Here is a 17328-nt window from a genome sequence, read left to right as displayed (position 1 = left end):
TTTAGGATTTAATTTTACGATTAGGAATTAATTGAACTGGTTTGTTTTACAAAATGAAAAAATCCCCAAAAAATATGTACTTTGCATTTAATGTCCGAATTGTGTGATTTTATCTTTATTTGATATTTAATTTCATATGATTGTCAATTTTATAATTAGGATTTTAGTTGGTAATTAGGAATTAAAAAGGAAATAGAAGAAAAGGAAGAAATAAAGAGAAAGTCGGACTGGGCCAGTTTTGAATTAAGTAGACCAGGCCCAAACCAAAATAACCCCTTTGCAACCCAGTCCAAATACCCTGTTTACCCGGTCCAATTAGGCTGGCAACACGACCGTCCAAACGTCGTCGTTTTTGCCAGTCTCAGTCCGGGCCGTTGATCTCACTGGATCAACGGTCCAGATCACTCCGTCCTTACCCATTCCCTGGCCCGACCCACTTGCACCCGGATCGACCCCGCCCCAGTACTACTCCAAAACGACGCCGTGTCTGTTAAATGAATTGATCCAGGCCGTTGGTCGGGCTTGATCCAATGGCCAGGATTAACCCCCCCCCCCCGTATATAACCTTGATTCCTTACCCCCACGCCCCTTAAACCAAACCCCCCTTTCACCTTCGTCTCTGAGCTTCAGAGACCAAACATGTCCGTTGCCTTCAACCACCGTCCTCCGCCCATCGGAAATCACCTCACGGCGGTTCCGGTGGTCCAAACAGCCCCAAAATTACACCATGGAACCCCCTCACCATCCTCTTTCCGAATCCCCACCCCATCGCCCTCAAATCATCCCCGAGTTCTTCGAATCTTAGATCGAAGAACTGGCCCCTAACCCTAGTTCATCCAAACAACCCCAAATTTACACCACAGCTTCCCCTCGACCTCCCCAACCTAACCCCTCTAACCGTCACCCTCGAATCCCAGCCGTTTGTTTCGAATATCAGATCGAAAATCGGACCAGAACCCTAGTTCATCTAATTAACCCCGAAGTCACACCACTGAACCACCTAGCTAACCCCGTCCCAAATCTAACCCAGGTTCTGTCCAAATCTTGTCAAAGCCTTTCAAATTTCAAATCGAAGGCAAACCCTAGAGGAACCAGCTTCAGGATGTGTACGAGGTTAAAGGTTTGAGGTGTTAGCTGACTTTATTCGAGTGTTCTCAGTCGAGAACACTCGATTAAGGTCCGTTTTGGCTTCAAAATTTCAAGACAAAGTGTGAGTGAGAACGGAGTTCATTTGGGTTTCTGATTTTTGAGGCATTTCTCCTCTTTTCCTTTTTCTTCTCTAATTATTGTTTGTTGTTTCCTAATTAGTTTTCCTTGCTACGTTTGTCAATTAATTCCCCTCCTCTTTTGAAACTTTTCTTGGTCCAGTTTCCTGCTGTTGATTAACATGTGTTTTAAATAGTTTCGTCGATTAATCTATTTATGCCTGTATTTTAGTAGTTCTCTTCTAGTTGATTGGTGTCGTTTGTTTTGTTTTCAGCCGTAGGGTTCCATTAAGTATATCCTCAGGGTCCTTACATTTTTGTGTTTAAGGCTAATTTAGAATCATGAATATTGGTTCGAATTGCTTCATTTCTGTGATGTCTGATTCCTTGTTTGTTTTGTTATTCGCCATTTTACATTATAAATGCAGTTGTGCCCATCCAGTGTGTGACATTATTTCATGCATCTTGTTTGATTTAGAATTGGGAACTTAGTTAGTCATCCCCCTGTATCTGTGCTAATCATGGTCTGAAATTTGACCTTGGTAGTTCAATAGGATTTTGTTCACATGCATTAGTATTTATGCTATTTGATCTGACCTGAGTTCTAGTTTGAATTGCTGATTGGATTATTAACTGATTTGAATTGATTATAGTTGTGGTAGTTAGTTGGATTCAGTTAAGTTAATGGGTAGGTTTGAATAGGTTATAATTGAAGGTTTCAATGCAGAGTGAAAGGGATTGGGTAGGATAGTGATTCCAGGGGCTTTAGGAGGGTATTTTGGGGATTGAAAAATTCAGAAATTGGCTAGTTTAAGTGCGATGTCAGTAAAATATTAAAGTACCATTAAACGAATGAATTGTTTAGTATTAGTAGGGAACAAAACATAATAGCATGGGGATTAATGGAATATAATAAGCTACCCATGCCTTTGGTTCAAGACACATGATAATGGGCTGTAAGAGAATATCATGGGCAAAAGGATGGTGGTGGTATTAGTTTAATTGCTTTTGAGAAGGGGAAGTGTCTGTTTTTTGGCAGATAAATAGAGCAAGGTTTAGACATTGAAAGAGACTTTTTTTTGGGAGTTTTGGGAGAGGATAAGAGATTTTCTGAAAATCTGGAGGAGAATCTGAGAGAAGGGGGGAGAGCTAAAAGGCATTCAGAAACAGTGAAGTCCTAGGGAATTTGAAGTCCAATCTCAAGTAAATTTGGGTGAATTCGAGTGATTTGTGGTTAAATTCTCATCTTCGTTTGGTTTCAAACTCTTTCTGGGTTGTGATTCAAGTTCCTGGGATGTGCATCTGCTACTGTTTGATTGTCTCTTGGTCTGCTATTGTACTGCTGCTGTTGATCTTTGCCTCTATTAAAATTCCATTTTTCAAGTACACGACTCGAGACTCTCACTGTAGCTTCGCATGATTGAAACATAAAAATCAATGGAAATTGACCAAATGTCTTCTGTCGTTTTTTTAATTGATTCGTTGTCTATGATTCGAACTTAGACTCTAGTTCAATTGTGTGGAACAAAATTAGTTTTGTAATCATATGAACTAGATTCGAACAGAACTGTTGTATAATTTGAACTGCAATTGGACTGTGTTAGCAATCATCTGGTACAGACTGTTAGGTAGCATGAGAACTTGTGTTCCTCATTAACTGGGATTTGCATGTTCGATAGTTCTGTTATTCTGAAAGTTTTTCTGTGATTCGTTTATTGTGCAGTAGATGCTAGTTACATTTTGTGGATTGAAATATGGATTTCTGTAGGTAAGGTAGTTTTACTGGGATGCACCAACTGAGCGAATTATTTGAATTGGTCATAGGTAATCTGGTTGTTAATATGAATATAGGTTGATCCACCTTCACCTAAAGCTAAAGCTTGTAATAGTTATATCAATCAGCCACTTAGTTAATTGTAACCTCATATGATTAATACCTTAAAGCATCAATTGATATATCAGTTTGAAGTAGTATTTTCAAGTTAGTACAAGAATGTTAGTAAACATCAGAATGTGCACGTCTATTGGATTTGTCCATTAAACTTGATAAGTTCCCCTTAGCTATTAAGGCGTTAATCTGATCAACAACATTTGAATAATGCATTAGAACAATTGTTAACTGGTCATTTGCTCAAATTTGAACTACCGTGTTTGGCTTAGTCACGTGGGCTTAACCATTTCTTTCCCCCCAAGAGGTGTAGTCTCCAGATAAATAAACGAGCAGCCCAGGTCCCATTTTATGACTGTATGCGCTTGGGCCTGGGCTGAGACATACGGATGGCCAGTTTCGAAGCCCGATGTTTGGCTTTGGTACATCATAACCAATTAGTCTGCACCAACCCCGTAACAAATCGATTAGGACCTTTTTTACTAGAGATCAACAAAAAATAGAAATCATAGTTACTTTAGGATTTTCCCTTTAAAATAAATAATAGATGAGACGAGCCTCGCCAAATAAATGAATAAATTGCGGGGCCCTCAATAAAGGGGTAAAATAAAACATTTAGAATTCGGGACGGGTCGTTTAGTGAATTTCACGGCCTCGACCAAAATAACAACGCGTTAATCGCTTTAGGCGCGCCTTTAATAATTTACTTTCTTAAACCCGGGTGCACATTTATGTGACCCAAATTCAAATCTCAACGGAGTCGAAATGTGTCGATAACCACGAGTACATTGATGTGACGTGGTTCGAGATGTGTTTTCACAAAGTTGCAAATCTCCGTTAAATAATAATGATAATGATAAAAGCGGTTAAAAGTTAAAATTTGCACATAGGTTCATAATTGTAAAAAAATCATATAATTAAGCCGAATATGACAGTTGAGCGACTGTGCTAGAACCACGGAACTCGGGAATGCCTAACACCTTCTCCCGGGTTAACAGAATTCCTTATCCGAATTTCTGGTTCGCAGACTGTAATACAGAGTCAATCTTTTCCTCGATTTGGGATTCAACCGGTGACTTGGGACACCACAAATCTCCCAAGTGGCGACTCTGAATTAAATAAGAAATTTTGTTTCGATTGTCCTTTAATTGAAAAAATTCCCTCTGCGCCCCTTTGAGGTGGCGCGGGTGAAAAAGGAGGTGTGACAAGGCTCTAAGTCATTTTGTTGCATTCATTAGCTTTGTTGAATCCTGAAATATCTTGCATGTGTTTCCCTAAACAGTATACGTGCAATATCACTTTACGATAGTGATTTTTCACGCTATCGAGATCGTTCTTGAATTCTATCTTTCTAACAATTATAAAAGTGGACTTGTATATGAACATTAAAATGACAAGTATATTTAAAGTTATTTTGAGGTTTGGATCATCAATTCAGAAGCTGAAAATCTTTTCCGAGGGGAAAAAAATATCCCACCGACAAGTGGTAGGGTCGACGCTGCATTTATTCATTTGACACACAGTTAAGTCATTATAGTAGTAGTTTGTTTTATTTGATTTTGATTATTGTTTGTCACTTTTTATTTCTGATTGGTTTTGGAAGTATATTATGTATAATATTTCCAACAGAGGAAGCTATTATATAATAAGAAGCGAAGAAGAGTTGGAAAATGATTTTTTTTTTTCAAATTCCTTCCCAATTTAGAAGGATCTATAGTGTTTTCATACCTCCCCTCCAGTGCGACTCGAACTCAGGACTTAACGGTCGTGGGGGGAGGTGCAAATAATTGATTGCATATCGCACAATTTTGACTTCTAAAAGCTGTGTAGAATTCAAAGTTGGTTAACCCTAATTCAGAGGCGTATCTAAGATTTTAAGAGTATAGGTACAATAATATCTTTAGCAATATATGATTCGATAATAAGATTTTTTTTTACGGTGACCTAATTTAACGAGCAAACTCTCATTAATATATAACAAGCTAAAAACTATTAAAAATTCTCCATTCATCCTATTACGTAAATCTTTTTATGTATTTTTATTTTCCCGTAAATACGTGATTTGCATTATTAATGAAAACTTTCTTTTTAAAGAATAATGCGCACTTGTGCATGAGTTCACACATGCTTATTTAAGAATAAAAGTAAAAAAATATAAGTGCTATACATAATTTAGGGAGGGGAGCATAGACTCACGTGAATCCATCACCTCCCATATAGGTCCGTCCCTGCCCTAATTAACTTATATAGAGGAATATAATCACCTTTTTCTCCCTTTTTGATATATGTTCGAATCCTATTAAAAAAAGAAGATCATATGATTACTTGTGTCACAATCCATGCTCATGACACGTATTATTCGATTTGATCCAATAGATTTCACGGACTTGTCTCTCTGACTACGCCAGCTTTAAGCCCAAAAGCGAGTGTATCACGAGAATTTATGATATATCTTATAAAGCTCTTCACGCATATATTTACACGTAGCACATTTGCCACACAGATCGAAGGAAGATTGTCCCTTAGGTGATATCAAAGGCCTATATATACATAATATCCACAGCCAACCACTCCACTATCTATCTATTTCCTACTGTAATTAATTACTACTCAATTTGTTGTCATCTCTCTAAAAAAACAAAAGTTAAGAAAATGGCAAAACTATATGAGAATGAACACCCAGTAAAGGCCCTTGGATGGGCAGCTAGAGATGCTTCTGGTGTTCTTTCTCCTTTCAACTTTACAAGAAGGTATTATTTGATTCTTTTATCCCAAATTTTAGTTAGCCTTTTTTTTTAGTTAAATTTATTCAGCTTCTCTGTTTTATGAGTGGTGTTATGGCTATAGAAAACTCTAAAATGGGGGTAATTTGGTTTGGATTAATTATGGGTGCAGAGCCACGGGTGAGAAGGATGTGCAGTTCAAAGTTATGTATTGTGGAATTTGTCATTCTGATCTTCAGCAGCTCAAGAATATTGAATGGAGCACTAGCATATATCCAATGGTACCTGGGTTAGTTTCCATTTTCTTACTTTTTATTTATTTCCTTGCATATGAATTTAAGTTGTATATGATGATGTATTAAGATGTCTAATCTAACTCGTGATAATGTGTGATAGGACACATAGCTTTTAGTGACGAGCTTCTGTGACGGCTACTGTAGTCACCACCAAAAGTCTATATCGCCGGTTGGAGCGGCGTCCTGTGGCACATTATTTACCTTTTGGCGAACTAAGGCCATCTCCAAGCTGCACCAATTTGGTGTTTTTTTGCTTCAATGGAACACCAAATCTTGCACCATTATAGAGTATGATAGTGTTGCACCAAATTTGATGCAACACTATTCATCACACCAAATTTGGTTTATTATTATTTTATTCATCTTTTTATTTTTTGGACTTTTAATTTATCATATACTGTGTATATAATTAATTTTTATATTAAGATTTTTATAATTTTAATTTTATATCCTATTTTTTGATATATTAATTTTTGTATATATTATATTTATATAAAACTATAAGTTAATTTTATTATTATATTATTATTATAATTGTATAAAAAGAAATATAACCATTATTTAAAAATAAAAAATGCAAATGTAAGATATCTAATGTTGCTAAAATTAAAAAGTGAAACCTAAAATTTAAAAAACAAAATTAACAATACATAAAATAAAAATACATTATAATTAAAGTACATAAAAGGAGGATACATTAAAATTGAAATTGCATTAAAAAACATAAAACATAAGTTTAGTAATCCCCGATTTAAGCAATTTTTAGCTCGACACAAAACAATTAAGGATAAAGATGCGCATTTCGCACTTTGTAATGCATTAATCGAGCATTTATGGGAGAATAGAGGCGAAAATTAAATATTTATGTGGTACTTAAATAAATTTGACTATGATGTAATATTTATTTAATTATCTTTTATCAATGATTTCATTTTTAGTTGATTTATCCTTTAAAATAATTTTGTAATAAATGATTATATAAGTTGTGAATGTGAATTATATATAATGATTATGGAAAAAAAAAGATAGTATTTGTCTAAAGGAAATAAAAAATGAAATGTAAATAGAAGATAATAATATAATATAGAAGAGAGAGAAGAAATATTATTTTTTTGGTGTAAAAAATGGTGTAATGGTTGGTGTAAATTTGATGTTACACCATTTTGGTATGAAATTTGGTGTTAGGGTTGGAGATAGTCTAAGCCGACACAATCTAATTTTCTTATTATTAGCTTTTTGGCGGCGACTAATCCTGCCACAAAAGGTAAACAAGTGCGTCAAAATATAGATTTAAGGTAGGTCTTCATATCGGGCAACATAGACTTTTGGTCACTAAAAAGATTATTTTCCTATAATGTATAGTTACATTATAATTGATCTATCGTGCATATATTTTTGACATCGTCAATGCATTGAAATTAAATTCTTGCAAAACTTGTACTTTTCCTTTTGTTGCATCTTCTTATAATTGACGTGAAGGTTTCTACTTAAGCCAAATCAAGGTTTATAGGAGAAAACTAAAGTGTCTGTCTTGGCAAATGGTTACGCTAATTCCATTTTAATAGTTCTTTAATGGAATGGGAAAGATTGAATCATAATTGAATTTGCATTTATCTTTTTCAAGAGATCAAATTGCAAGATAGATATCAATACAGTTCATATCTAATACGACTGATATTTTGAAATTGTAAATTGTTCCAGATATGAAGTTGTTGGTGTGGTAACTGAGATTGGTAGCAAGGTGGAGAAATTTAAGGTTGGTGACAAAGTAGGTGTTGGATGTTTGGTAGGATCATGTCGCCAATGTGAAAAGTGTGACAACAACCTCGAGATTTACTGTCCCGATCATATAATGACATACAATAGTATTTACACCGATGGAACCACCACGTATGGAGGTTACTCCGATATCATGGTAACGGACGAGCACTACGTGGTTCATTGGCCGGAGAACTTGCCAATGGAAGCTGCTCCATTGCTAAATGCTGGAATCACAACTTATAGTCCTTTGAAATATTTTGAACTTGACAAACCTGGAATGCATATTGGTGTTGCTGGTCTTGGTGGCCTTGGCCATATGGCTGTGAAATTTGCCAAGGCATTTGGAACTAAAGTGACTGTTATTAGTACATCTGCTAGTAAGAAACAAGAAGCAATTGAGCGTTTAGGTGCGGATTCATTTTTGCTTAGTCGCGACCCTGACCAAATGCAGGTGAATATTATAACTCATGACTTTAGTATACATCGATCAATCAATCAACTATGCTTCAATATTAAACGGGAGTTTGATATAAGAATAGTAATTTTCATTTATACATGTACGCAGGCTGCAACGGGCTCGCTTGATGGCATCATTGACACAGTCTCTGCAGCTCACCCTCTTCTTCCATTAATTAATTTGTTAAAAACTCATGGGAAGCTTGTAATAGTTGGCGCACCAGATAAACCACTAGAGTTGCCTGTATTTCCCTTGCTTTTAGGTACGTTTCTTGAATCAACTGTTTCTACATATCCATGCATTCTTTTTAGAACCAACAAAATTTGATATTGATACAAAAGTTATATAATTTGATAAACAGGAAGGAAGCTAGTAGCAGGGAGTGCCATAGGAGGGATAAAGGAGACACAAGAGATGGTAGATTTCGCGGCAAAGCATAACATTACACCAGATGTTGAAGTCGTGCCAATGGACTATGTGAATACAGCTATGGAGCGTCTTGCGAAATCGGATGTTAAGTACCGTTTTGTGCTTGACATTGGGAATACATTGAACAAGAGTTAAGACACTGGACTTCTTGTTGTCTCATATCTCTGTATATTGGGGCAAGAAAACTAGAATTTGGCCGACCATGTGTACTGTTTGTTAGTCTATTAAGAATCGGATTGCATAATGTATTTTGCCATATATATAGGCTTATGTATTTGTTTAGTATGCACCTATTGGTATTTATTTCTTTATGTTTTGTGTATCAAAGAAAGGAGTCAGAAGTTTTGACTCTCAAGATTCTCTTGAGCCACAAATCTGCAGAATCTGTAGATCTAAAAAAAATTAAAAAATTAACTAAGAAATCCCCACAGACGGAGCCAATCTGTCTGACAAAAAATATCGATCTTAGTTTAACAAATTAAATTTAAATGAAAAAGAGATAATCATAGTTAAAAATAATATTCTAAAGATAAAGTTAACGGGACCATAATAAATAACTAGCATATTTGATCGGATGGTAGTGAGTATAACATTCAATGATCCACAAAGGCGAAATATGGCATTAAATAGTAATAAATGACAATAAATGCATTTAAGTAAATAAAGCATGTGAGTCATCCGAAAAGGGATGAGATCAGTAGATATTTTTTCTAACAATGATGAATGATTGATGAGCCTTTGAACATTTAGGTTGTTCTTGGACCCGGCGAAAAATGCTAGACAAGAATCTTAGCAAAAAAGTTATTTTTGTATGTTTGCAGTAGGATCAGATTCCCTCTATAAAGTTAATGTGTTTTTTTTAAAATGAATATCTCATGTGCCCCTATCATTGTTCTCTTTCTATTTATAAGGAACATGTTTCTAGAAAACCCTAATAGTACATGTGCAGAGAATATTCACTAGAATATTCTCCTTTATGTCTTATCTTAGAACTAGCCGTTATAACTATATCTAAGATGCTCGACCTCGACCTTGATCCACGGTAACTTCGCGACCTTAATCTTCGCTGACTCTTTGACCAAATCCTTCATTGCTTTGAGGCTACTTCGCCTCGAGGCCGATCTTTGTGGGGACCTTAGTGAAAGCACATGACAGTCGACAAAGGCTATAATAATGCTGACGTGGCTTACCCATATCAAAGATATCTTTTGGCCATACAAATCCATTTCCAAATTTTTGGTTTTCTTTTTTGTTTTTGATGTTTTATACTTCAATACCACACAAGAGGGGGGTGATTTTTGGATGTTATGGTTTTGGACTCAAAATACGTTTCTACTGCTAAAAAAAGAAGTTACATTTCTATATATAATGCGGTATTACACCGCTCTATTTTAACGGCGTTTCTGTCGTTAAAGTATAGCGCAATATAATACCGCATTATATATAGCACGGTATAATACCGCGCAATACCTGTTCCTTAAAATGCCATTCTTCTTCCCCAAACGATAGAACCAGTGCCTTTTTTAAAAAAAAAAATGAAAACCGCGGTCCCCCCTATTTTTCTACAAAAAATAATCCGACTGGACCCCACCCATCATATAAAAAGATAAGATTGTAGGTCTTACACCCTACCCAAGCCTTCTATTATTGTGCTTTCCTCATTTTGGCTAAAAATTTTAATTTATCGACTTTTCTAAAAACATAAATGGAGGTATTCCGATTTAGTTTATGTCGAAACTCGTATAATAATGCATATTAGTTGTCTTGAATGTGTTTCCATGTTATTTTGTGTTTTATTTGCGATTAAACTAGTATGTTATTTTTATCCGGATTAAGATATTAGTGTTTTAAAAAAATATTTAAAAGTTGAGAAATCATTTTTTGTTAATAAAAATGTTCATAAAATTTCTTTTTTACTGTTTTATATGTAATTTCGTGAATGTTATGTAATTAAAATATATTTATTATTTTTATTTGGTTTAGATTTTTTTTTTTAAAGACTAGTGTCCTTTTAGCGTAGTAAAATGTAGAGCCTTTTAGCGTAGTAAAATGTAGAGTCTTTTAGCGTAGAATACCTGTAGTTTAAGTATCTATTATATTGATAGATAAAATAAAAATACAAAATTATGAAAATATTAAAATTGACACAAATAAGAATTCAGGATAGCTTGGTGCTACTAGGCCTCAAATATCGAGCCTGGAACCCATAGGTATATACTCTATCCAATTAAAATTAATTATTTAATTTACAAAACAAACACACAAAATTATAAAAATATTAAAATTGACACACATAAGAATTCAGGAAAGCTTGGTGCTACTGGACCTCAAATATCGAGCTTGGAACCTATAGATGTATACTCCGTCCAATTAAAAATTAATTATTTAATTTACAAAACAAACATACAAAATTAAAAAAATATTGAAATTGACACACATACGAATTCAGGATAGCTTGGTGCTACTGGGCCTCAAATATCGAGCCTGGAACCCATAAATATATACTCCATCCAATTAAAAATTATTTATTTATTTTACAAAACAAACAGACAAAATTATAAAAATATTAAAATTGACACACATAAGAATTCAGTATAGCTTGGTTCTACTGGGCCTCAAATATCGAGCCGGAACCCATAGATGTATACTATGTCCAATTAAATTAATTATTTAATTTACAAAACAAACACACAAAATTATAAAAATATTAAAATTAACACGCATAAGAATTCAGGATAGCTTGGTGCTACTGGGCCTCAAATATCACGCCTGGAACCCATAGATATATACTATGTCCAATTAAAAAATAATTATTTAATTTACAAAACAAACACACAATTAATATTGTTTAATTTACAGTAGACGAAATGGACGTGCCGCATGTGCATCCTGGACCTGTTTCCGATGAGCTATTAGTGTTACAGGGCGGTTATAGGTCCGCCTACGTATAGGAGGGAGAGCTACTGGCCCAGACTCTCCGCACCAGGAGAGTAGACGACTTGTGGGACTTTATGAGGGGCAGAGATTTCCATCCCCGGGATTCTATAGGATTTTTGAGATTGGGTGGCTGCATCTCGATTGGTCTCTGATCACGACCTCGATAGAGCGGTGGCGAACGGAGACACACATTTTCCACCTGCCCATTGGCGAGGCCACCATCACACTGCAGGATGTTGAGGTTTTATATGGGATGCTTGCTGATGGATTGCCCGTTGCACTACCTCAGGGTATGAGATATATGTCGTGTGTCCAGTATTTGGACTTGCTGCAGCAGCTCACTAGTTTCAGGCCACAGGATGAGACTGTACATTCAAGGGCCAGTCACATGGGTTTGACAGCTATTAGACAACATTTGGAGATATTGCACCTCGACATCACTGACGAGATAGATGATCTACATATTCACCGGTACACGAGGTTGGTGCTGCTCCTTCTTTTTTTTTGGGGGGGGGGAGGGTCTTGTTCCCAAACACTTCAGGAAATCTAGTGAGTTTGCGATTTCTACATCATCTTCAGCTGCTAGATGCTTTACCCCAGTACAACTGAGGTGCTGCTGTTCTCGCTTACATGTACAGGCATCTGTGTCGGGCGAGCATGGTCACCTAGAGCGACGTATATGGTTTTCTACCACTTTTACATATGACAACATATTCGAATACTCTGTTTATTACTTCCAATTTTATCTAGTCAAAATTTATCTTAAACTTTACGTCAACTTTGTATGTTAGGTTTGGGCCTGGGAGCGGTTCCTGCAGTTGTAGCCACCTCTACCACCATTACCTCTGGATGTAGCACATTTCTCCCTTTAGCTAGGAGGTGGGTTCTCCGACGTGGAAATTACCGATTTATGATGCTCATCATAATCTCCCCCTTGTGATGGATGTGTTGGATATGCTGGAGGGCGCACATAGAAATGTGTACGTAAACTTACTTGGTATAGATTCACTTGTATTACGCATACTCACTTTTATGTTCTTATTTGATAGTTCATCTAGACACCATACAACGACGACTTGATAGGTGGCCTGCCCGATTATTGCTCGGTCGGCCGACTGATTTGGAGCACTTCCGTCCCGCTGATGTGCCTCGATATTGTGGAGCATCATGCCATAGAGCGGGTACTTCGCCAGTTTGGCCGTCCGTAGTATCTACCGAGGGGGCCTATATGGGAGGCTATACATTATCAACGGGATGATTATTCAATGGCGGACGATGCATTTGTAGCATGGCTAGAGGCACAGGTCCATACTTGGGACAAGCAAGCTGACCTGATTCCACCCCCACCTTCACTGATATACGATGACTATTCAGCTCTATACGTCGTGGTACCGCCGCGTTAACAGACTTTTCATTGGGAACCCCATTCATCAACCTGTCGGTCGGTATAGACCATACGACGGGAGGCACGAGGCACTGGTATGTTTTTGGTATTCTTACTTATAACTGTGATATATCATTCTATAATTAATATTTTAAATGTTGTGCAGACTATTGGTCATCATTAATTCTGCCAGTTGGGACTACAGATGCAGCAACATGCTGGCGATCCTGCGGTAGCTGAGTATGGTCGGCAGGTGACAGAGCTAGATATCCGGACATTGCAGCGAGCCAGAGAGGGCGAGCGCTTAGATCACGATCCTGATTATGTGGTTCCAGAGAACTACCATCAGGGTAGTCCTGTCGCATGCCCGAGGGGACGGGGATGATGCAGGGTTGTCCCACGAGGTAGGGAAGCCCCACGGGGTCATAGGGGCCGGCGAGGAGGTGATCCCCAGCAAGGGGGCGTTGAGGCACCTGTTAAGGCACCTGATGAGGAGGTTGGAGCTGATCTGCCAGGTGACATTCTTCAGCCAAACGAGCATCCCAGCAGCATGTCGTCGTACAGCCTTCAGCTAGCGCTGCCAGCATCACAGGTGAGCCCATCAGATCCATTGTTGATTATGGGCAGGAGCTTCACCGGATATTAGGAGCAGTTCTTTTCAGGCCTATCGACCGCAGCTGAGGATGGGCTGATCCGAGACGCGGATGGTGGGCGCAGGTTGAGTTCTGGATCATTGTCGTCGGGTGTGGCGGATCTATCATAGGCACAAGTATGTTTGTAGTACTATTATATTTTAATTTGTTTTTTTTCATTGATTTTCCATAAATTAATTTTTAATTTTCTTATTAAGGCTTCATCCCAGCCCATCACGGATGCCACTTTCTGCTATGCTGAGGACACCGTGGATGCTTATATTCAGGTGCCCGACGAGACCATGGTAAGAAAATATTTTTTACTTAACTCGTACATTACTAATATACATTTTCATATACTGAGCTTACTTATTGTTTTATAGGTTGCAGATGGACCGACGACCCCTTCTACCGACCCTACCAGCCTAACTGAAGATCATGCTGCAGCGCATACTCATATAAAGAGGTGACCTGATAAGGATGATCCTGATAGTGTATCCGGGTGGGAGGGGATGCGCCTCAGGCCAGCGGCTGCATCGAAGCACAAAGATTGTGGGATAAATTGATTTTTTTTGTATTTTATGTAAATAATAACAATAATTTTTTATGCTTACATAATATGCACATTATGTTTTTATTACCCCGTTTCTTCTTTATTTTAACACTACAACACAAACACAGACATAGAAACTTAACATAACTTAAATTTAGTACAACTAATAAAAACACATGACACGGGAAACATAAAGATACACTATTATGTTCAATACGTACATGTCATTGTTTAGTCACCGCCGCCTTGTATTCTCTGCTCCAACCACTTAAATTTTCTTCCAGCTTATTTTTTTCTTCTTCTACCTCTTTGAGTTTCTCCTTCAACTCCGCAACTTCTCGTTTGGAATGTCGCTCTCTTTCCCAGTGTTTCAAGGTCAAATAATGAAGATGCTGCAACCTTTCTTTGTAGTATTCCTGCTGACAGGGTTCATCAATCCATACCTCAAAATTGCAAATAGGTTCATCAGGAACCCTATAAAACTTGTTCATACACGCCCAGTAGCAGCGTCCAACTTCACCATCATCCCAACAATCTTGCATCATGCATTTTTTCCGCACTCACACCTTGGTACATAAAGGGGTTCAGATTTATGGAAATATTTGCTATTGGTTATTGTTAAGCGTAGAAAATAACTAGAATGCGCCTGTTATTTATAGGCAAGGCATCATAGAAAATGTATTACTTAACCGCGCTATACATATTGACTTTTTCTGAAATGAAACAACTTTTTTGTAGTTGTTCAGCTTTTCAGACCGACAAGACAACACACAAAACGCAGTATTTAACCGCATTATACATATTGACTTTTTCTGACTCAGACCAGCTTTTTTGCAGTCGGTCAGCTTTTCAGACCGATAAGACAACACACAAAACGTAGTATTTAACCACGCTATATATATTGACTTTTTCTGAAATGAAACATCTTTTTCGCAGTCGGTCAGCTTTTCAGACCGACAAGACAACATACAAAACGTATTATTTAACTGCGCTATACGTATTCACACAAAACGTAGTATTTAACCATGATATGCTATGCTATCTTCAATGTGGATGTGAAGGGAGACGTATATCCTGTTTGTACTAATCCATTTTTTACTTGGTACTAGGATGTGCTTGTCTTGATTTATCCTTTTATTATCTTTTATTTTCATGTATGTTACTTTAGTTATGGTTGTTGTGCTTTTTTCTCTTCAAGTGTTATGTTATGAAATTTCAATCTTCATATTGGTCTTCTTTACTAACACTAATAAGCTGAATGTTGGAACTATCATATCATCATCCTAATTCAAAAGGTAAAGTTAGATAATAAGATGTAACAAGGCTGTGGAACATAATTTTATTTGATACATCTTGCAACATAAATAAGTACCGACACTTATTACAAAAAATATTATGAAAAGAAAACACTAGGTGTATCCTTAATAGTTGGGCACATTAGACGAACTTACACTAGGAGCTAGATTACCACCGCCATCCAAACTAGATGAATGACATTTACGACGGTCGTGTCCTGTTTGCGAGCATATGCCACATTTACCCGCATAAACGGTATCACCAACATCCATTTGGTTCCGTATATGCGTTCTCTTTTGCACTTGCAGCTTGCACAAATAGTCCTTGTTACACAACATTTTAAATGGTTCTGGTAGCCAATAATGCTCAGCACCCAATTGCTGCAACTACCCACTATATGTGTTTACGTATGCAACAACACTGCATTGCCTATCACATAGTTGCTTGCCCTTAAACCTGTTTTTTGAAAGCACTTCATGGCATGTTCGCACGACATATGGTAGATGGTCCATTTCCCACACAAACACAACCTGTTGGTTTTATTCACGGTGTGTAGATTATTCCCCCGGTGTCTGCGGATAGCGGTGCGAACTTCAAAAACACCCCGGTCGTGATCATACTGTAAATATGAATGCCAATGTGCTCACCTCCTATATTTCTCAAATCTTCTCATCGATATTGGCATAAATTCAACACCTTATCCATCAATTCTGATGAAACTATGTGCCTTTCAACAAACCTCTTCACCATCTGTTTGAATGTCATTTGGACCATGGCAGTGACAGGCAATTCACGCGCAGACTTCAATAAGCCGTTGGATGACTCTGACATATTTGTAGTCAAGTCTCCCCATCATCTGCCACCATCAACATGCAATGTCCACTTGTGAAGCTCATATCCCATCAGCTAATTATAGGCTCTTTCATCTAACTACCGGATCGCTTCCATGCGCATCTTGAATTTGCACTGCTGGTGCTAAGTTGCAGCCATCCACATTAAATCATGCAATTCCTTGGTGGGATATTTCTTCTGTAAATTAGCTTTTAGGTGACTCACATAGTAATGATGGTATACATAGGGTTCCTTCCATTCAAGCAAATGTTCTACAGAACTTAATATACCACCATGTCGATCAGATATTAGACAAATACCTGAACGTTGTTTGACATCGTGCTGCTTCAAGTGGTTCAAAAGTAGCATCCACGTCTGTTCGCTTTCATTGGTGCAGATGGCAAAAGCTAGTGGAAATATTTGTCCATTGGCATCTACTGCAACGGTGATCAATAGCTTAATATCATACTTTCCATAGATATGAGTACCGTCTATAGAAATTACCGGATGACAATGCATAAAACCATCTATTGCTAGTTTATATACCCAGAACACGTATCTGAATATATATTCCGGTATTCTCGGACTTCTCTTATGCCTCCATTCAACAACAGTCCAGGGTTAAAGTGTTTTAGTGCGGCTATGTACCTAGGTAGAGATGAAAATGACTTATCCCAATCACCATAAATAATTTCAAATGCACGTTTGCGCCCGAGATATGCCTTTCTTTTGGTTATAGTACACCCATATTCCTCGTAGACGGATATAATACACTCTTTGATCTTGTACCTAATGGACACTTTCAAATGTGGAATCAAGACAAGAGAAATCAAGTCTACATCCAAGTTGAAGTGATTCTCATTGAATATGTCTATTTCACATTTGTGGGTGCTAATATATTTACCCATTTTCCGCAACCCTGTTTCCTTCTTGATT

The 17328-nt window shown here is 37.2% G+C and overlaps 1 protein-coding gene across 1 annotated transcript; it reads left to right on the top strand.

Annotated features, from left to right (window-relative positions):
* Positions 1–5660: 5660 nt before the first annotated feature.
* LOC104211825 (8-hydroxygeraniol dehydrogenase-like) lies at positions 5661–9050 on the top strand. Its single transcript, XM_009760952.2, has 5 exons — positions 5661–5843; positions 5989–6105; positions 7814–8324; positions 8439–8592; positions 8692–9050. The coding sequence occupies exons 1-5, from the start codon at positions 5746–5748 to the stop codon at positions 8892–8894; spliced, it is 1083 nt and encodes a 360-aa protein (XP_009759254.1). The 5' UTR covers positions 5661–5745; the 3' UTR covers positions 8895–9050.
* The last annotated feature ends 8278 nt before the right edge of the window (positions 9051–17328 follow it).

This window comes from Nicotiana sylvestris, chromosome 5 (genome assembly GCF_000393655.2).
Source record: "Nicotiana sylvestris chromosome 5, ASM39365v2, whole genome shotgun sequence".
Lineage (NCBI taxonomy): Eukaryota > Viridiplantae > Streptophyta > Magnoliopsida > Solanales > Solanaceae > Nicotiana > Nicotiana sylvestris.
Note: the sequence above shows the minus strand (reverse complement) of the source record. Positions and strands in the feature narration are given on the sequence as shown.

What these genes read in the sequence shown, in the direction of transcription:
- LOC104211825 (XM_009760952.2), top strand. Translation starts at nt 5,746, where the DNA reads ATGGCAAAACTATATGAGAATGAACACCCAGTAAAGGCCCTTGGATGG. An exon ending in CCTTTCAACTTTACAAGAAG is followed by an intron (nt 5,844 to 5,988) that starts GTATTATTTGAT and finishes TTATGGGTGCAG; the next exon opens with AGCCACGGGTGAGAAGGATG. An exon ending in TGTATTTCCCTTGCTTTTAG is followed by an intron (nt 8,593 to 8,691) that starts GTACGTTTCTTG and finishes TTTGATAAACAG; the next exon opens with GAAGGAAGCTAGTAGCAGGG.